This window comes from Empidonax traillii, unplaced genomic scaffold (genome assembly GCF_003031625.1).
Source record: "Empidonax traillii isolate 1590-97213 ecotype Southwest subspecies unplaced genomic scaffold, ASM303162v1 scaffold525:size621053, whole genome shotgun sequence".
Taxonomy (NCBI): domain Eukaryota; kingdom Metazoa; phylum Chordata; class Aves; order Passeriformes; family Tyrannidae; genus Empidonax; species Empidonax traillii.
The window spans coordinates 24,409-41,817 of record NW_020955718.1 but is presented as its reverse complement, the minus strand read 5'-3'; the positions used below and the strand labels follow the sequence as shown (position 1 = coordinate 41,817).

The window sequence follows — 17,409 nt, the reverse complement described above, 5'->3', positions numbered from 1 at the left end:
CTCCCACGCCTGCCAAGTGCAGAGGGGAATGGCTCTGGCTACACAAATTACCCTGTTAGTCAAGGAGGTGCTAGGAATCTTCTAAACCAGTCTTTGTTCTTTCTCAAGGAAATTTGCTTCCCTTGCCTTGCAATATAGAGGATGCCCAGGTCTACTCCTCAGACATTACCATGCATGTATCATGAACACCTTTCCCAAAATCCAGCCCCCACACTACAGCACAATTCATGCAAAGGCCAACTGTGTCCTCTTAGTCAAGCCTGCAATTCTGGTAATATGGGGACCCCTGTATCTTCTTCAGTTCAGAGGCAAACATTCTCATGGCCACACAGGAAGACACAAACATTTCTAGTGCCATCTGAGTTCAAATTTGATCTGATTCAGTTCACTGTGATTCACAGCAGCAAAAATGATGGATAAATACCTGCAGCTCCGAATGGTTAAGAGTGGGGTTTTTTCCCTTTTAAATATTATGGACCAGATAAACGTCCAGTTAGAGTACCCTCTTTGAAAAACGAAGTGTTGATATTAACAGATGACCCAAAAGGACTCTAAGACACACCAATGATTTACATAATTAGTATGAAGAGCCAGGAATTGCGAGTTCTCAACTTCCAATCCCCACCTCTATTTCTGATCTTCTCTAAAGGCAGAACACAGAGGAGGCCGATTTGTTTTCCTCATAAATCTTTGAGAAACTACTTCAACTTTCAAAATTGTTTCAGGGAATCTCCTAATTTCAAATTAACAAGAGCTAATTTCAGTGTGACTTCTGTGCTCCAAGAGATGAGCATGGCTTGTGAAGTAGGCTCCCTGTACTTCTTATTTAGCTACCAGGGCAGACTGAGCCCACACAACGTAGTAAGAATGGGCTTCTGCCCCTGGATGGAGTAAATAACCAGCTTCCCATCAGCACACGACTAAGGTCTAATCATACCTTTGTCAGCAACCTGATTTACTCAGTTTACACAAAAAGCAGTCACAAATGATGATGTCAAAAGCTGTATTTTACAGGCTGGCAGAACTGTTCAGTTACAATATAGCACCACACAAAGGTCATGTAATCAGCAGTGTATCCTGGAAGGAAAGCAAAATACACCTATGAAACAATCTGGACTGAAATTAAGTGTAAATATCAAGAGCTGCTCTGAGATGGTACTCAGTACATAACTGCCCACAGTGAGGAGTTCAGTTTTACCAGCCCCTCAAACCACTACCTGGATGCATTTTTCTACTCCCCTGACTGCATACAAAGCCCACAGACGTGACAAGCAACTCCAGCTTCATTACACAACTGTCTGTAAGGAAGCTGAGAACCTCATCTGAAGTCTGGAATAAGGAATTTGCATTCATCAGATCAGTGCTTCAGAAAGAGCAGGGGCAGGAAATGACAGGCTCCTCACCACTGGATGAAAACTCCACATAATCACAGGGGACAAGAGAAAAGTAAACCTGAGACAGAAAATAAGAAAGGAAAAGGCAAGGAAGGGACAGATATTGCTAACCTGAATTTGAAAACAGATGACAACTGGCAGTGACATGCTACAAGGAACTCAGCTCCCAGAGATCTGGCAGTCCTCAAAGTAGTGGAGCGGCTTTGATAAGACCTGATGTGGTGATTAATGCCCCTTTGAGCTCTCCAGGACCACCACGGGCTGCACCTCCTTCTTTCTGGGGCCTCTCAGAGCCAGCCAACTCTCACTTTTGCTGTACTTGGACCTGAACTGCTGGCCAAGTCCGAGAAGTTTGGCAAGGAGGTCCACTCTGAATGTTGTCAACTTAAAGGGAGGGTTTCCCTTATTCCTTTTTACCCTTATCCTTTTCCTATCCCCAGCCTCCACACAGATCATTTGTGTTGATTTTAGTTTTAGGTTGATTGATTTGTCTCTGTGTGCTTTACCCCTGTAGCACAGGGTAGAGTGACCACTGCCAGTGAACTCTGGCACACTTTCACTTTGACATTAAACCTGCTTTTCCCGATACCTTTCCAGTGATTCTCTGAGCACCCTAAAACACTCATTCCCCACACCTGACTCCCCTGCATCCTGTCCCAAGGAAACAACAGGAGAGATGATATTTTCATACACTGCACTGACTGGTTTGAGAGCTGACAAGACAGAAGGCTGAGAAGTTGTAAGGATTAGTATCAGGCAGGAAAACATGCTGGCATTGCACAACAAAGACTCTAAATCTGCAGGTCCTGGGGCCAAACAGCAGACATGCAAATTATCTACCAACACCAGCTGGCATCTTCCAACACCAGTTCAGCTATGTTCATTGTAAAAAAAAATATATATATATAAAAAAATATAGTTCTTAATTATAAAAAAACCCACCACCACAAACAGAAAACAACAGATCTCTTTTTCTCTTTTATCTAAAGAAAAAAAAGGTGCAATATGACAAATAAGAGGTTTTCAGCTCTCAGTCATTTTGTAAAGGAAGTTCTGAAATTATTCTAACTAAAATGAGAATATTGCACTGCGCTTGCACAAAAAAAAAGCTACTTTTGAAACAGGCCAGCTCAAAGCCACAGTGCATTTCGACTGTCAGTGCTTTGAGTACTTTCCAGTGTCTTTTGCTGAAGAGGTATGTAATGGGTAGAGTACTTGATTTTAAATTACTTTATCAGAGTACATAAGAATAAGATAGGCCAGAAACACTGGTGCCTAATGCAAATACAGTTTTGTTAATTTTAAAGAGAGGTGTACTGAATTTGAAAGCAGATGCCTGTGTATCCACCCTATCTCATACATCTGAATGACTCAGCACTTACCCACAAAAACAGCTGACATTATTTTGAACCACAACATAATGAACTATGTCTATCATCAATAAAATGTTTCCAAATAAAACATCTTAGAAAAATCATCTGTATACTGCCTGTACACTTCACAGACCAAGACAACAAGAAACAATTTGTGTCTTCTGCAGCCACACATTTCTATTTTAAGCAGACAAAATCCCAAATTCCAATCAACTCAAGAATTGGGGAAATTTAACTCTCAATTACTGAAAGCTCCACATGGCAAAACTCAGTCCTAACTAAAGCAGAGAAGGTGGTCAGACATTGACTGCAGGGAAGGAAGGCAATCCTTGCTCTGAGTCTCTCCATAACAGTCTGAAGAAAGGATTATTTACTTAGACATAGTAATGAGGGAGCCAGAAATGTCTCGGGATACAGGAGGCCCCACATCAAAAAGCTGATGGCCTGCTGACAAGCAATTCACCTCATCTAAGCACACTGTTACTCAGCAAGCACCACTCACTGCTTCTCACCCAGTGTCTGACACGCAGGGAACGCATCAGCCCATCCACGTGTTCACAAAACCTCTGCCACCACTGCAAACTAAAACCTCTGCCACCACTGCAAACTAAAACCTCTGCCACCACTGCAAACTAACTCTGCCATGCTGGTCACATGCAGATATTCTGCAACCCACTTGCCATTATCTTGTTACACTTCTACACAAAGAAGTTGCTTGGCTTGTCCAGGAAAAGACGTTGCATTTGTCTGCCAGTTCAGTTTATAATCACATTTTCTCACAGAAACCAGCACTCCTGCAGGGCTACATTTGCATCTCTGCATGTAAAAAAAAAAAAAATATTTATCTTGCATCAAGACACACCTTGCCAACTAAACAGAACTCTGCTACTCCCTTAAATGTTGTTGGCAGGTAGAATGAGTGCATGTCAGAGAAAGCAAAATACCTCATATTGTGCAGTAAAAGAACTCACATATATAGGGGTGGTTACTGTTTGCCTGCACGAAGCAGAAACTTCCAAGCAACCAACATTTACAAAGCAATTTGTTGTTGTTGCTGAAGATCTGGAACTGCATTTTCAACATAAATCCCAAAGGACTGAATGTCACCAAAATGCATTAAGATCAAAGAAGTATCAGGATAATAAAATACATTGCAGTAATTTCTTAAAAGCAAATTTCCCAACCCACAGCTAAAAGTTTCTTTAGAGAACAATTTTCCTGAGGCACATGAATTTTATTTCAAGCAGCTCAAAAAAGATCTTTACCCCCCAAAAGCAGAGTCATGTTCATGTCAGACAAAACTCCTGTACTAACACTCAAAGATGGTATCATGTCATACTACAGGTGTGTCTAACCCACACAAGGAGCCTTTTGCAAGCCACAGATTGCACTAAACAGTTGTCTCAATTATTCTTTCAACGAGCTGATGTTCAGAAGGCAGCCTTGCTTTTAGGCAGAAGCATTTACTGCTCACATGTGCTAAAGCAAACTTTAAAAGGAGCTGCCTCAGTTCTGGAACTCTGGAGGAAACAGTGAAGGACTAACACGGAGTTAAAGAATTTGGGGTATTCCCAAATTTACAGCAAATGCAGGATATTACCACGGGATGTATCAGAAGAACTGGCCAAACCTGTATAGCTGCCATGAATCATAGTTCTCACAAGAAAAACGTACAGGCTGCACCAGCTCAGCAGAACCAAGGAAAGCCTTTATTTTCAACACTGTGCTCATCTACTCTAACCAATTTTTACAGAACAGCGAGGCTGTCATTCCACGAGGAACAAAGAGAATGGAAAACAGAAAAGAAGAAAAAAACTAGCTCTAGATATTTCAGTCAAACACTATGCCTATTAAATGCTGGGGGGTTACTTTCCTTTGTAAGGAAAGCCACAAGAGGAGAAGAGTGAAACCAAAAGGACACGAGAGAGATCACAGTGCTGTGGGAATGCACGTTTAGCCAGAAGTACCTGAAGCAGTAAGACTGCTTTTGACTGACAGAAATTAATTATCAGTGTCTTAGAAGCACTGAGGGAGCTGCTGTAGTTTAGGGTTCCTTTGCATTTGGCATCTCCACTTCATGCACTGCAAGGCAGCACAGAACTCAGACATCTGTCATGGAAGTGACAAAAGCTGTAGGGAAAAATCAAACAGTGTTGCTGCTGCAGCAATAACCACTTCACATTACTATGCCTGGAGACTCCAGCCTGAAAGGAATGTTCAACAAGGAACGCACATGCACACAGCCAGGGATGCACAAATAAGATGCAGAGAAGGACAGGGATATACAAGTATTAGGACTGCTGTAAACCACTGACATCTAGAGATAGGCAAGAAAAATGCAGAATAAACTGTAACACAAAACTTCATATGCAATAATTCCTAATTTATATTTCACAACCCATATTTACCTAGTTTTATTTTTTCCCTTTATATATTCCCTTCTGTGGTGCACAAGAATCATAAATAGTTTCCACAACCTTACACAGCAATGGCAGACATTCACCCCCTGTGCACAAATCCTGCTTGGCTGAAGTATTTACACCCCAGATTATATGCTGTAGGTTTCCCATTCTCCAGGCTTTGATTCTGTATTACATATTCGAGTTTAGGCACTGTTCTCCACATGGCTCAGGTCACCCAGGCCAAGACAGTGCCATGCAACTGGATCTAGCAGGTGGTATTCTGGCAGCCCAACAGTGAATGAAGTAGTCCCCAATTTGGTAGGCTACTGTAAATCAGCCTTAATGGCAATCCCCTCCACAGACCACCTACATGCTGTTCTGACACACTCCCAGAACCCAGGAAAGACAGAAATAGATTGTGCAGCTTCTTACCTGCAGCTCCTTTGAGACTCTCTCTAAGTGGTTAGTTATCTTTTTTATTAGGTCACTATACATCTGCTCCGAATGCTGCTGGCACACACACTTATACACACAACTGCAGAAACAAACACAGAACAAACAGTCAACTCACAACAGTCTGCAATGGGAGGGACAGACTTCAAAAGAATTTGTACCAGTTGCAATTTAGAGGATAACAGAGTTAACTGAGTGATTACTGAACTTTTAAATAACAGTCCTAAGCTTGGCATGAGCTCCAGCAGACTCTTACATCTCTGGATTCTCAAGGGTGTTCATCCCATTCCCCCTCCCCACCCTCATTTTTACCTACAGTGAGCTCTCCTAACAATGCAATTCCAAATAGCCAGGACAACTCTGTCAACAGCACATTCCTAATTCTGGCTTTTGTCTCTCCTATGTAAATTAAGTGCCCATTAAAATAAGCAGGTTTAATGACTGTATGAATATTCTAGACATGCAGTCATAGAAGTTGCACCAAAACTCTGATAAGTTTTAAAAGGAAAGAGTAGCAGTTCTAAAATTACAGACCCAAGCACGTTACTCCATTCTTTGTTACTTCAATTTAAGAAAATCCTACACTTCCATAATACAGAAAGATGCAGGGAAAAAGCAATAACATTTTAATTCTACATTCCATGGCTTGGCTGTGTTAACTCTGGTGTTCATTGTTACCTGTGTTTTTTTAAGAACGTTTTATGCCCTCATACTGCAATATAACATCTACAAAATAAGGCTATTAATTGAAAACTTATTTACAACCATTGTAAAACAAACACATGTATTACTTTCATCAAGAGGTTATTAAGGCACTCATCATCATCAGGACTAACACAAACACTAATCTGTACTGAGCAGCTTTTATTTTTCTTGAGTGTTTTAATTCTTTGAAGTCAGCATTTTGGAATCTAGCTGCCAAAAATCAAGAGGCACAGGAGAGCTTCACCTGGTATCTTGGGCAAGTCCCAGACTTGAACTGTGCAGGCTTTTAATGGCACCAAAAGCCCAAAGCTACAAGACAGCAACACTGTGTCCCTACTGGGGAACTGTGACTTTCCAATTCTCTGCTGAGAAGGGGGGAACAAAGGCAAACCACAAAGATGGCATCAAAGCATCAGTGGGCTACTGAAATTCTCTAATGCACGTGAGAGCTTGGGCACCAACTTCAAGCCTTCAGAGACCAAGACAATGCTCTCATTCAACAACTGCAACTCTCAAAGTCTTCTGGAGGAAGCTTTTACAAGTGAACTAGCAGTAACTCTAAGAAGTTTGTATTTATTCCCTCTGACAACTTCAAAACACTTTGAAATACAGCGTTGATCCCTATGCAAAGTCTGCTCGTTTGGTGAACAATGCTATTTCTTAAAAAACAAAAGACACCCCACACCTCTCCTATTACTGCATTTAAAAAATAACTATCTGCAATTTGATATTATTTAAATAATAGCAGTCAAAGTTGTCCTTTTTCTTTCACATAATGTCTACTGATAGCAGATCCTATTTTGGAACAAGCAAGTGCCAAAGACATTTTGGTATGATGGTTTTGGTAACAGCCAATTTAACCTGGATCAAAGAGAGAAACAGTGACAAGAAAAGCAGACTGACTGTTGTGATCTCTGACAAATCAGCCAGCTGGGCAAGCACAGCAAATGGCCCCAGGTTTGTGTGCTCCCTAACTAACCAAATGCAGCCACTTCCACAAGCTGACTGCTTCATCTGCACGGAACAAACTGAAATTTAAAGTACCCTTCTGCTTGGTGTTACACACACTATTGCTGCACCTGCTCCTGCAACACATTCTGTAATCCAACACCAGCCTTTGGATGTGCGTGCAGGGCCTGTTTACATCTCATTTTTTGTGTTCACTTCTATTTAGAGGCTCCTTCCCCATTGTAAGATCTCGTTTTCAGTTCCTGATTGTGGGCTAACCCTGTGAATCATCCTCACCCTGCTAACACCCAAAAGCACTCACCAGCCTGTCAGTTCTTCAGCATAACCAAACACCTCAGGAAAAGGAAGACCAAATATAATAGGCAAATATAATAGTCTGGGTATCTAATAATGTGTTTTGAGTTGGCATTATGGAAAACTTGATTCCTGTACTCAGCACCAAGATGACCAAAAAACCCACTGTATTTTCACCTCAGTTTTACTTGAAAAAATTCAAAAATGTAGCTGTTTGAACCACTTCAAGAAACATCCCATTTTTCGGACTAAAGAACTGGCCTAGAGGCTGTGTCAGAATTACAGTCAGAAGTAATTTTTAAAAGAAAATTGACGTGCCAGCTTTTCCAGTAACACTAAACTAGAGAAAATCTTTTGTGCTGGTAATAGTAAAATACATGCAATAGACATTGGTGCAGTCCTGCATTGGGTGCCCCAGATTTAAAGGGGTTATCTAAGAGAAACCCCAAACCTATTACTGATTCAACAATTAAAAACTTCTGAGAAGTAAAAAGGTGAAAAGGATGGACTGCAGTGATCTGCAAACCATAACTAGATGTAGATCTACTCAAGGTATGAAACCATTAATTTTGCAGATTTGCTATGTCAGAGCTTAGCTCTCACTGCAGACAGTTTGCACACTGGGGATTTCCAGCTGGGAAAGGATTGTGATTACTTGCACTAGAGCTGTCTCTCTCAATTCAAATGACCCTCTGATTATTTATACACATGATGATACATGAGCCCTGGTAACAGCAGTTCCAAAAGTTTGGAAAGAGGAAGTTTATTATATTAAAGTTTTCAGCTGGAACTAAAAGGAACTGAACACTCGCCTTTCTCCGGTTCCCTAATCCAAAGTTTCAAACCACAGAGACAAAGGGTCATGTTGGTGCTCTAAGCACTGATGCACTTGAATTCTTTAGCATTTATTTCTGTTACCATGGGACATCAGGTTATGTATTTATTATCCATTCATTCCAACCACATAACAATGTTTTATTTCATGTAACCTTCCCTCTTTCCTCCTCAAGGATACAAAGCAAGACATATGCATAGGCTGCAAGGTAAAACAGATATTTCACTTCAAAGAAGAAAACAAAAATAACACAGCACTTAAAATATCTCCTTACCTGTATATTTGTTCATAGGAAATAGGGATGTAGTCACCAGGACTCTGAGTTAAAAGCTGATCTATGGCACTGTCCAACTTTGGCCAATATGTGCTCTTATAGTCTTCAATTGTGATAACATTCATCACTGCAAGAGAAGAGAAAACTGCATTTAGTGACTTCATCTAAAAGATGAGAAGCAAGTGAATGCTCTGCAATTTTGGATCACACCGTTGAGCTGGCCAAAAAAACTGGCAACAGCTCACTTCCACTAAGAGAACCCCATCTAAAACTCAAGGCCAGGCTTGAATTTGTACCTTTTTATTTACAGAAAATAAAGGCAAATCAGAGAACCTGCCAAATCTGTGCTTGGATATTTCTCTGGGGCCTAAGTAGCAGGAAAAAACAAATTTCTGGGATTTCTACCATAACAACAACACCACCACAACATAATAATTATTATCATTATTATTTATTTATTTATTTTACAAGAATAGCTCAAATTAATAAATTATGCAACTTTGTGGCAGCCCACAATCAAAAACTGGCACAGGGTCCTCACATGCAGGAGAATAAGCTTTGGCCAAGACTGGCAGTTTTTTAAATCCTCCTTCCCAGCAGATTTATTCATTTCTCAAGGCTCTGGTGGGACCAGCAGATTCCCTGGTCTAAAAGCTGACGCAATTCCCTCTCCCTCGAACAGCAGTTAGGCTTCCAGGCAACTTTTCTGAATCCCTATTCCAGTTCCCCTCTAGCAGGCATGGTAATACCCCTTTTCCAGATAAGAATCGACACAGGGCAAACCAGGTGTTTAAATTTGCATTCCCCATCACTCCCTGATCTTCCTCCTGGCTGCCCAACTGCACCTTCCTGCACGGGTGACTCCCTGCGCCTTCACAGCCACAGAAGGGTTTGAATCTCTGTCTTTCCAGCCCACATGGCTCAGTTCCAGCAGGTCAAACACCTTCTCTCCAGGGACTGCTCCCAGCACTGCCTGGCTTGTCACCCCACCACGTCTGTGCTGGGGCTGTGTGAATGTACATCCATGGCTGGGTCTGAGGAGCAGTAAGTCATGCAAGAATTGAGAACGCTGAATAATCATTTTTAAGGCTGTTGAGATGTTAATTTTTATTTCTTTTTACGATATGGACAAAGACAGAAGCTGCAGACAGGAAGGCCTGCCCATTAGACACACTGCACAGGTAAAGGACAACACACTTTTATGAACAGCCCTGGGAGACTTGAATAGAAAATACCAATAAACTCACAGTGAATTTCAGAAAAATCCTAGAAAAGCTTCACTCATTCAGAAGTCTCTTACAAGTACTGTGTAATTCGATTTCCTCACTTGAGTTCTGAAACTGAGCCAACCACAATATTTATGTAGCTAAAAGTCCAAGACTACACACCGAATAATCACATTTTTATTCTTCCAATCCAAAGAACAAATTACTTTAAAATTTTAACAACTGTCACCAGTTAGTGAAGTCCCCTTCTTCTAGCAATGCTTGCACACAAAAAAAGTGAAGGATGGCTTAAAAATAGGACCCTCCATCTACAAACTCTGCCAGAACAAGTTCAAGATCCTCAGCAAGAAAAGACAGGCCGCCCTTTTATAAACTCCTTTTTTTACTTTTCCATCTTTTTAGGATGCCATGCTTAAATGCTTATCCCTACATTAGGTACTCAGGATGTAAAAAGAGTTGCCCAGCAGCTTCTGTTCCCATATCACAAGGAAACCCAACTTTCATTTTGTTGAAATTTCATTGGTTTCTGGGAAGTGATACTGATATTTTGTAACCAAACATGCTAGAATGCACTATTTTATCCAACTGCAGCAAGTTTGGGGTGGGGGTGGGAGAGAAATCAGCCTGATAAAACAGAAGGGAAGTCAGTATTTTCCAGAGAATAAAAGGCTTCACAAGCAAAGCTCGAGCAGCAACTGCTGCTTTTCCATACACAAAAAAAGTTCAAAAGAAAAAGTGTTGAAGTCAAATGCAGCAGTGAAACCATTTAAGTAAAAAAGAATATGCATGAGCTTCCACTCATAACCCAGATATATCAGTATCACAGCTATAACTGAAACACAGCCTGCTCCAAGCTACCCAAATTCCCTGATATCAGCTTCAGTGAAAAGAACAGCAAACCCCACTAAGATTAAAAAACAAACAAACAGAACCTAAGAGCAGGTATATATCCCCTTGAAATTGATAATAACACCGCACACACAGCTCAAAACAGAGGCTGAAACAGTAACGGCACAGGTTGTGAAGAATAGACTATTAATTTAAAACAAAAATAATTGACTTAGATGAGACAAGCTGAAAAACTACTCAATATTCTTACTATGGTCACATATAAAAAACACCCTTATCTATAGTTAAAAAGCAAGGGCACAGAGCAGGATGGCTAATCTGACCCACTGCCAAGTGTGCTGACATCAGTCTGACAATTATCTGTCATTTATTCTGACACTAAAAATGAAATAAGCAGCTGAGCACCTTTCAGAAGCCACATTGGCACGTACAAAACTCTCCTGCTTTATTAGCAGCACACCCTAAAATCCTGAAATATTTTGTCAAAGTGTGCAAACTCCTCAGGCAGATGTCTGAGGGTTATCTGCAGACTGTGGCTCAGTGCTTAGCTTCTTCTCAGCCCTCATGCTCACGTTTCCACAGTAGATTCTGCTCTCCCCCCTGCCTGACACATCCCAGCACACTTCAGCAAGTTCAGGAGTCTGCCCCGTGGTTGCTTTCAATCCTATTCTATTTTTATTACATGTTTCTCAAATGAAATAAGACTGGTTAGAAAGAGGAACTTTCTCTTCATCAGCCCATTTGCATAGGCAGGGATACACACACTCACTGCACGATGTTGTGCAACAGGGAAGGCAGCAGATTGCATGGATGTGCCAATGCACACAGTCACATGTGCCTGTCCTAAACAGGGCTGGCACTGAACTGGCATCAGTGACATTTAGAACCATCCTTGCTTGAAAAGGATGAAAGAAACAAGAAGAAAACTCTTCACTTCTCACAACAGCTGAGTTATGCTGCAGTTACTGCTATGGAAGAGTTTTTCTTAAAGAATTTAAAGCTTTTACTCTTCTCCCTGATGGCCCTTGAAAAATACTTTTCATAACACTACAGCTTTATAAATGTAAATGCAAATAAATGTAAATACAACTGAAGCTGATTAACTGTAAATATTTAGTTATAAGTTTACAACAACACTGAAGATTTCCTTAAGTTGCTTTAACTGGAAGGAAAGCTGTTACATGAACTACGCATTATTCTATCTGATTTTAGCTCTCAGTCTCACCAAAATCTCAAGGAAGGGGAGCTGGATTTGGTCCCTTTGGAAGACATGAAGGATGACCTGTCCAGGGCAGCCTCTGCTCATGAAGCAAGCAAGGCACGAGTCCTTGCTCATTCCACTGCAGAACTCCCTCGTGCAGCAGAGAACAGACAAGGTTCCCATCAAGCCTAAGACTGACAATCAGCCTCTCTGCACGTCCTGCCACAACTGAGGCAGAGCAGCAGGAGGGGATCCAGCACACACACTGTACATTCACAGCCAAAGTGACCCTTCTCCTTTTTATGACACGTGAAAGTTTCACAGAGGATATTAGGGGATGCTCTGTCAGAGCCAGGATGAGAACAGGAGGCATCCCAACTCAGCTCCTGCACTTCCTCAGTCAGTGCTACTTCACCAGACTCGTTCTGTTCACACACATGTCCCATCACAACTATCCAAAACCACAAACAGATTAGACACCTTTGTATTGCACAGGGAAAGTATTTTTCTTTAAAACAACACTTAACATCAGTAAGATACTGTGTTGGGATACCAATGCTGGAGAAGCAAGAAGAAGAGCTCCAAAACCACACCCTAAGCAAAATCGTGCTCTGCAGCTTCTTCTCCCCCTCAGACATAAACTGTGGATTAGCTGGAAAGTCACCTTCCCATTTGGGTGGAGATCCAGCCTGAAAACCCTTCTCATTCTGAAAGAGCAGGACAAACCAAGAGGGAGTTCGTGAGTCAGTGAGGCTGAACAACATTTCACTGCCGCGGTCTCAGGTGCTCAGGAGCCGCCCCAGGTACCTGGAGCCTGACAGGCAGGGCAGAGAGAGAGCCAGGGAGCTCACCCAGCTTCAAAGGAGCCAGGCTTGGCCATGTGCCCACAGCCACCAGACCCAGGCTGCCAGAGGAGCAGGGAGCCAGAAGCCTGAACTTCAAGCTCCTGGTCAGCTCTGGAGCCCAACAGGTGAGCGAGCCCCGGGGAAAGCAGGCAGGGCAAGGACAGAGAGCTGTGCTTCCCAGCACAGTTTCATCGTGGCAATTACACAGCTAGGAATACTAACTACCCAAACCCAACTTTTCCAACAGTCCATTAGAAAACAAGACCTATTTTGCCCACAGGGGTGACTTCTGGAAACAAAAGTAGAACTGAAAGGTACAGGAAAAAAAAAAAAAAAACTTCCTTTCCCTCAGCCTTAGCTCAGCAAAACAGTGGAAAAGTTTGCCATTCCTACTAAAAGCTACATGCAAAGGATGTTTAGGAACCCTGTCCCTGGAGGTGTTCAAGGCCAGGCTGGACTGAGCTCCAAGCAACCTGGTCTAGTGGAAGGTGTCCCTGTCCACGGCAGGGGGCTGCAAACAGATGAACTTCAAGGTCCCCTTCCAAGCCGAACCATCCTGTGATTCTATTCTGGGGGAGTAAATTAACACTCAGTTGTCCTCATCAGGCCTATACAGACACATTTTAGCTCCCAGTCCCAACAAAGTCTCAAGGAAGGCGAACTGGATTTGGTCCCTTTGAAAGACACGAAGGATAACCTGTCTGAGACAGCCTCTGCATCACAGAGCAAGGCACGAGTCCTCGCTCACCTGTCCTTCTCTCACCAGGGCAGCACAGCCCTTCCACGGGCCCTGCACACAAACAGGCCTCCGATTCACCTCGGGGTTTTTCAGACAGAAGGGAAAAGCTTCGGGAAAAGCAACACTGCCAAACCCTGCCCCAGCTCTACCGCGGCAGCAGGGCAGGAGAAGTCGGGGTGCGCGCAAGAAACGCTGTTTTCTCCTTCCAAGGCGCCCTAAGCCATCCCATTTCGCTTCGGGAGGGCTCTCGGGGCGAGACCCGCGCAGGGGGAGGGCAGAGCCGGGGCAGAACCAAAGGGGCAGAAGCAAAGGGGCAGAGGGGCAGAACCAAAGGGGCAGAGGGGCAGAACCAAAGGGGCAGAGGGGCAGGTGGCAGAGGGGGCTCGGGTGACTCACGGAACTTGGAGGTGGAGGCGCTGATGTTGATGGCGGCGATGGCCCCGGCCGCGCCCGCCCTGCCGGCCGTGCCCGCCGGCTCGCAGCCCCGCACTGCCCCGCCGTTGTGCTCGGGCCCCGCGGGGCGCGGCGGCCCCGCCGGCGGCAGCAGCCGCTCCTCCAGCAGGTACCGCCCGTAGGCGCCCCAGTTGTTGTGGTTCTGGTCGTCCATCATGGCCTCGCCGCCGTCCTCCTCCTCCTCCTCCTTCATGCCGTCCTCCCTCCCGCCGTGCTCGTCCATGGCGGGCCGGGCTCAGCGCCCGCCCATGCCCGCTCCGCTCCGGTCCCGTCCCGGTGCCCGCGGCCGCCTCAGCCCCGCCGGGCTCGGCCGGGCCAGCCCCGCTCGGGCCGCGCGGAACACGGAACACGGCGGGGGCGCCGCACGGCGCCGCGGGGCACGCTGGGGGATGTAGTCCGCCGGGGCGGGGCGACGGAGGAGGCGCGGCCGGGCGGGCAGGCGGCCGTCCCTGCCGGTGCCTCGCGTTTCCCCGGTGCCTCGCGTTTCCCCGGTGCCTCGCGTTTCCCCGGTGCCTCGCCAGCAGCGAGTTTTCCCCGGGGATTTTCCCCGGAGCGCGGATGCTCCGGCAGGGGCAGGGCCCGCGCCCCGCTCAGAGCAGCGCTGGGCCCCGCGCCGGCAGCGCCCCCTGGCGGCGCCCGGGGAAGGCCGAAGGGGCGGCTGGAAAAGGGTTGGAATCGGGCTGGAATCAAGGTGGATCGGGAGCTCCCAGCGCCCTTCCCGCTCTCGGCAGCCACCCGGACAGCTGGCCCTGCCTCGGCTGGCTGCTGCAACTGCTCTTTAGGGTCCCTTTAGGGTCCCTCCCAGCCAAGCCGCGCCGTGGCCAGGCGGGTGCCCGCACACGCCGCTCCCTCGCGGTGTTCCCATTCCCCCGTTAAACCGATAATGTACAACCCCCCGGTCCTGCAATAAACAGTGCAACGCTTACAAAGGATTTGTTAATACACTTTTCATCAGGGACTGTGCTGGTAGGACAAGGAGTGATGGGTACAAGCTGAAATGGGCTAGGTATTAGGAAGGTTGATATTAGGGTAGATATTGGGCAGAAATTCTTTACTGTGAGGGTGGTGAGACACTGGCACAGGTTGCCCGAGGAGGCTGGGGATGCTCCATCCCTAGAAGTGTTCAAGCTTGGATGGGACTCTGAGCAACTTGGTCAAGTGGAAGGTGTCCCTGTCCATGGCAGGGGTTGGGACTAAATGATCCCTAAGGACCTTTCCAACCCTTTGACATTCTATGATTCCATGATAAAATTGTCAAGCCTTACTTACTCTGGGTATTATCTTCTTTTGCACCTGGGTGCTGCAATAGAAGAATGGAAATGAATAGTTGGGTTTTTACTGAAAATAAATTTCCATTGTGTGGGTTTTTTTGCTCTTTCTCGGTAAGCAAACAGAAAAAAAAAAAAAAAAAGGAAAGAAAAAGGAAAAAAAAAAGTGAAAAGTGTAGATAAAATCAAAGGTGGCTTCTTTCCAAAACATCTCATAAGAAGTGAAAAGTGTGTCATTTTTTTTTCCAAGTTGAAACACCAAATTGCATTTTAGCATGAAACAAAATTGTCCTGGTTTATACAAGCAGAAGATGCCGCTGATTTCCCAGTAGCATCACTGTGGAACTGTCTCTGGTTGCTTTGATAGAGACAAGTGATTAAAACAGTTTGTCCCTAATGCATGGGGTTTTTTCATACATGCTTTAACTGAACAGAGTTTTTCTCTGATGTGAAGATCACACTGTGAACACCAGTGGTGTGTTCAGACCAAGAGAGAGTCTTCTCCGTTTTCCATCTGGGTAAACACCAGTGAGTCATGGTTTTGTCTCAGGAGTCCAAGAGCTGATTTGGCACATCACTCATGGATCTTGGATTGTGGGCTCAGCATATTCAGCACACCTGCTTTGGCTGTTGGTTTATTTCTATCTACACCATAACCACAGCCAGAGAAAGAACAGACAGGGCATTTTTTGTTCACTTCTGCTGCACCTTTGCATTTGCTGAGTGGGATGGGCAATGTAATGCCAGTGTCATTTATAATAGACGTTAAACTTGGAAAGCTAAAGCAGCAAAACCATTTTTAGCTTAGGAAAGTGTTGGGATTCTCTGATAATCACAAAGAAATGAAGTTGGTGTGACTTCACTGCTTCAAGAAAGATATGTTTGTGTTCTCAACACTCAGAGCAGCTCCCCTGTACCCTCCTGCTCATCTGCTCCCACTCAGACTATTTGCCAGTATTTGAAAACACTGTGACCTGGAGGAGGAATCAGAAACTTACCCGTATCAGCATAGCTTTATCTTTGTTTTACTAATTTCAAAAGTGTTCATATAAACACCTAAGAGCAGTGGAAAAGGAAGACAAACCCAGCATTTTTCCGTTCTAGAATTTCTTCTGTTTCATACTCTCTTGTTGCACACACCTATTTTTGTTACCATCTCTGTAATTTCTTGACTTGCTGAGGTCTCTGGTTTGGGTTGGGTTTTGGATTTCTTTTTGCCATGGTCTTTAAAGGTATGTTGCCTTTCTAGACCCTTTTCACAACATTCCTCACACTGTGACAGCACTCACTGCACTTCCTAGTGGCAGGAATCCAAAAAAGCTTAGGAAATACTTCAGGCATTTCTGCACAGAGTCTCCTCCGTTGCCTTGTGCAACAAGCCAGCTCATCTTACAAATCAAACAAGCAGCTCTTGCTTGCCTCCCATAAGGCAAATGACAAGCTGCAGCAGCCATTTATGGCTCATACTATTTAAAATACGACTGCACGCTGATAAAGGCACTATCAAACGGTTCATCACTGCAGCAGCACTTGTTTTTGCAGGCACTGTGGAGACCTCTTAGCATTGTTTCCTTTTTTCCTCGTCAGCATGTGAAAATTTGACTCAGGCTTTAAGTACTGCCTTGGCAAAATTACATTTTGCAATAGCAGAACTATAATTATTTCCACTATTAGCCGAGAATGCCACTTAAAAATGCAGGTCTGACGAGACCAGAGGATCCTCACGTCTCCATTACATCCCCGGAGACCTCAGACTCGTCCTTATTGTAACTAGCTCGTCAGCAAGCTGGAGCAATTCCGCCGACAAAGTAACATGCAGATGTCACACTTTCCTTTCAGTCTCCCGGATCTGTAGGTAATTACCCAGACAAGTATCAGAAGAGTTTGTTATGTCTTCATCTTTGTTATTTTTTTTCTTTGGCGCAGCACTTTTGATAACCGGGTCACAGCCACCAGCTTTACTACAAATTAAAAGGGAAGATCAAGATTTGCTAATAGTACCCGTCCATGGAAAGTGTGAGTCATTAAAGAACTGTTTCCTACACAGAAATTTATAGAAATGAGACTACAAGGAAGCTTTTCCTTCCAGGTTCTCAAGAAGCAGGCTGTGACACTTGATTCTGCTGGAT

General features: G+C 44.3%; 1 protein-coding gene across 3 annotated transcripts in view; it reads right to left on the bottom strand.

Moving 5' to 3' along the window:
• The window catches only part of CACUL1 (CDK2 associated cullin domain 1), a 40,169-nt gene extending 25,904 nt beyond the window's left edge, over nucleotides 1–14,265 (bottom strand). For all 3 annotated transcript variants that reach the window (XR_003572702.1, XM_027897008.1, XM_027897009.1), the window contains exons 1-3: nucleotides 13,956–14,265; nucleotides 8,700–8,826; nucleotides 5,602–5,704 (exon numbers count right to left, since the gene is read on the bottom strand). Coding sequence is in view for 2 of the 3 variants with exons in the window: in XM_027897008.1 (XP_027752809.1) it covers nucleotides 5,602–5,704; nucleotides 8,700–8,826; nucleotides 13,956–14,235 (510 nt within the window). In the remaining variant the exon portion in view is untranslated. The remainder of the gene's footprint in view (nucleotides 1–5,601; nucleotides 5,705–8,699; nucleotides 8,827–13,955) is intronic.
• Nucleotides 14,266–17,409: the final 3,144 nt, after the last annotated feature.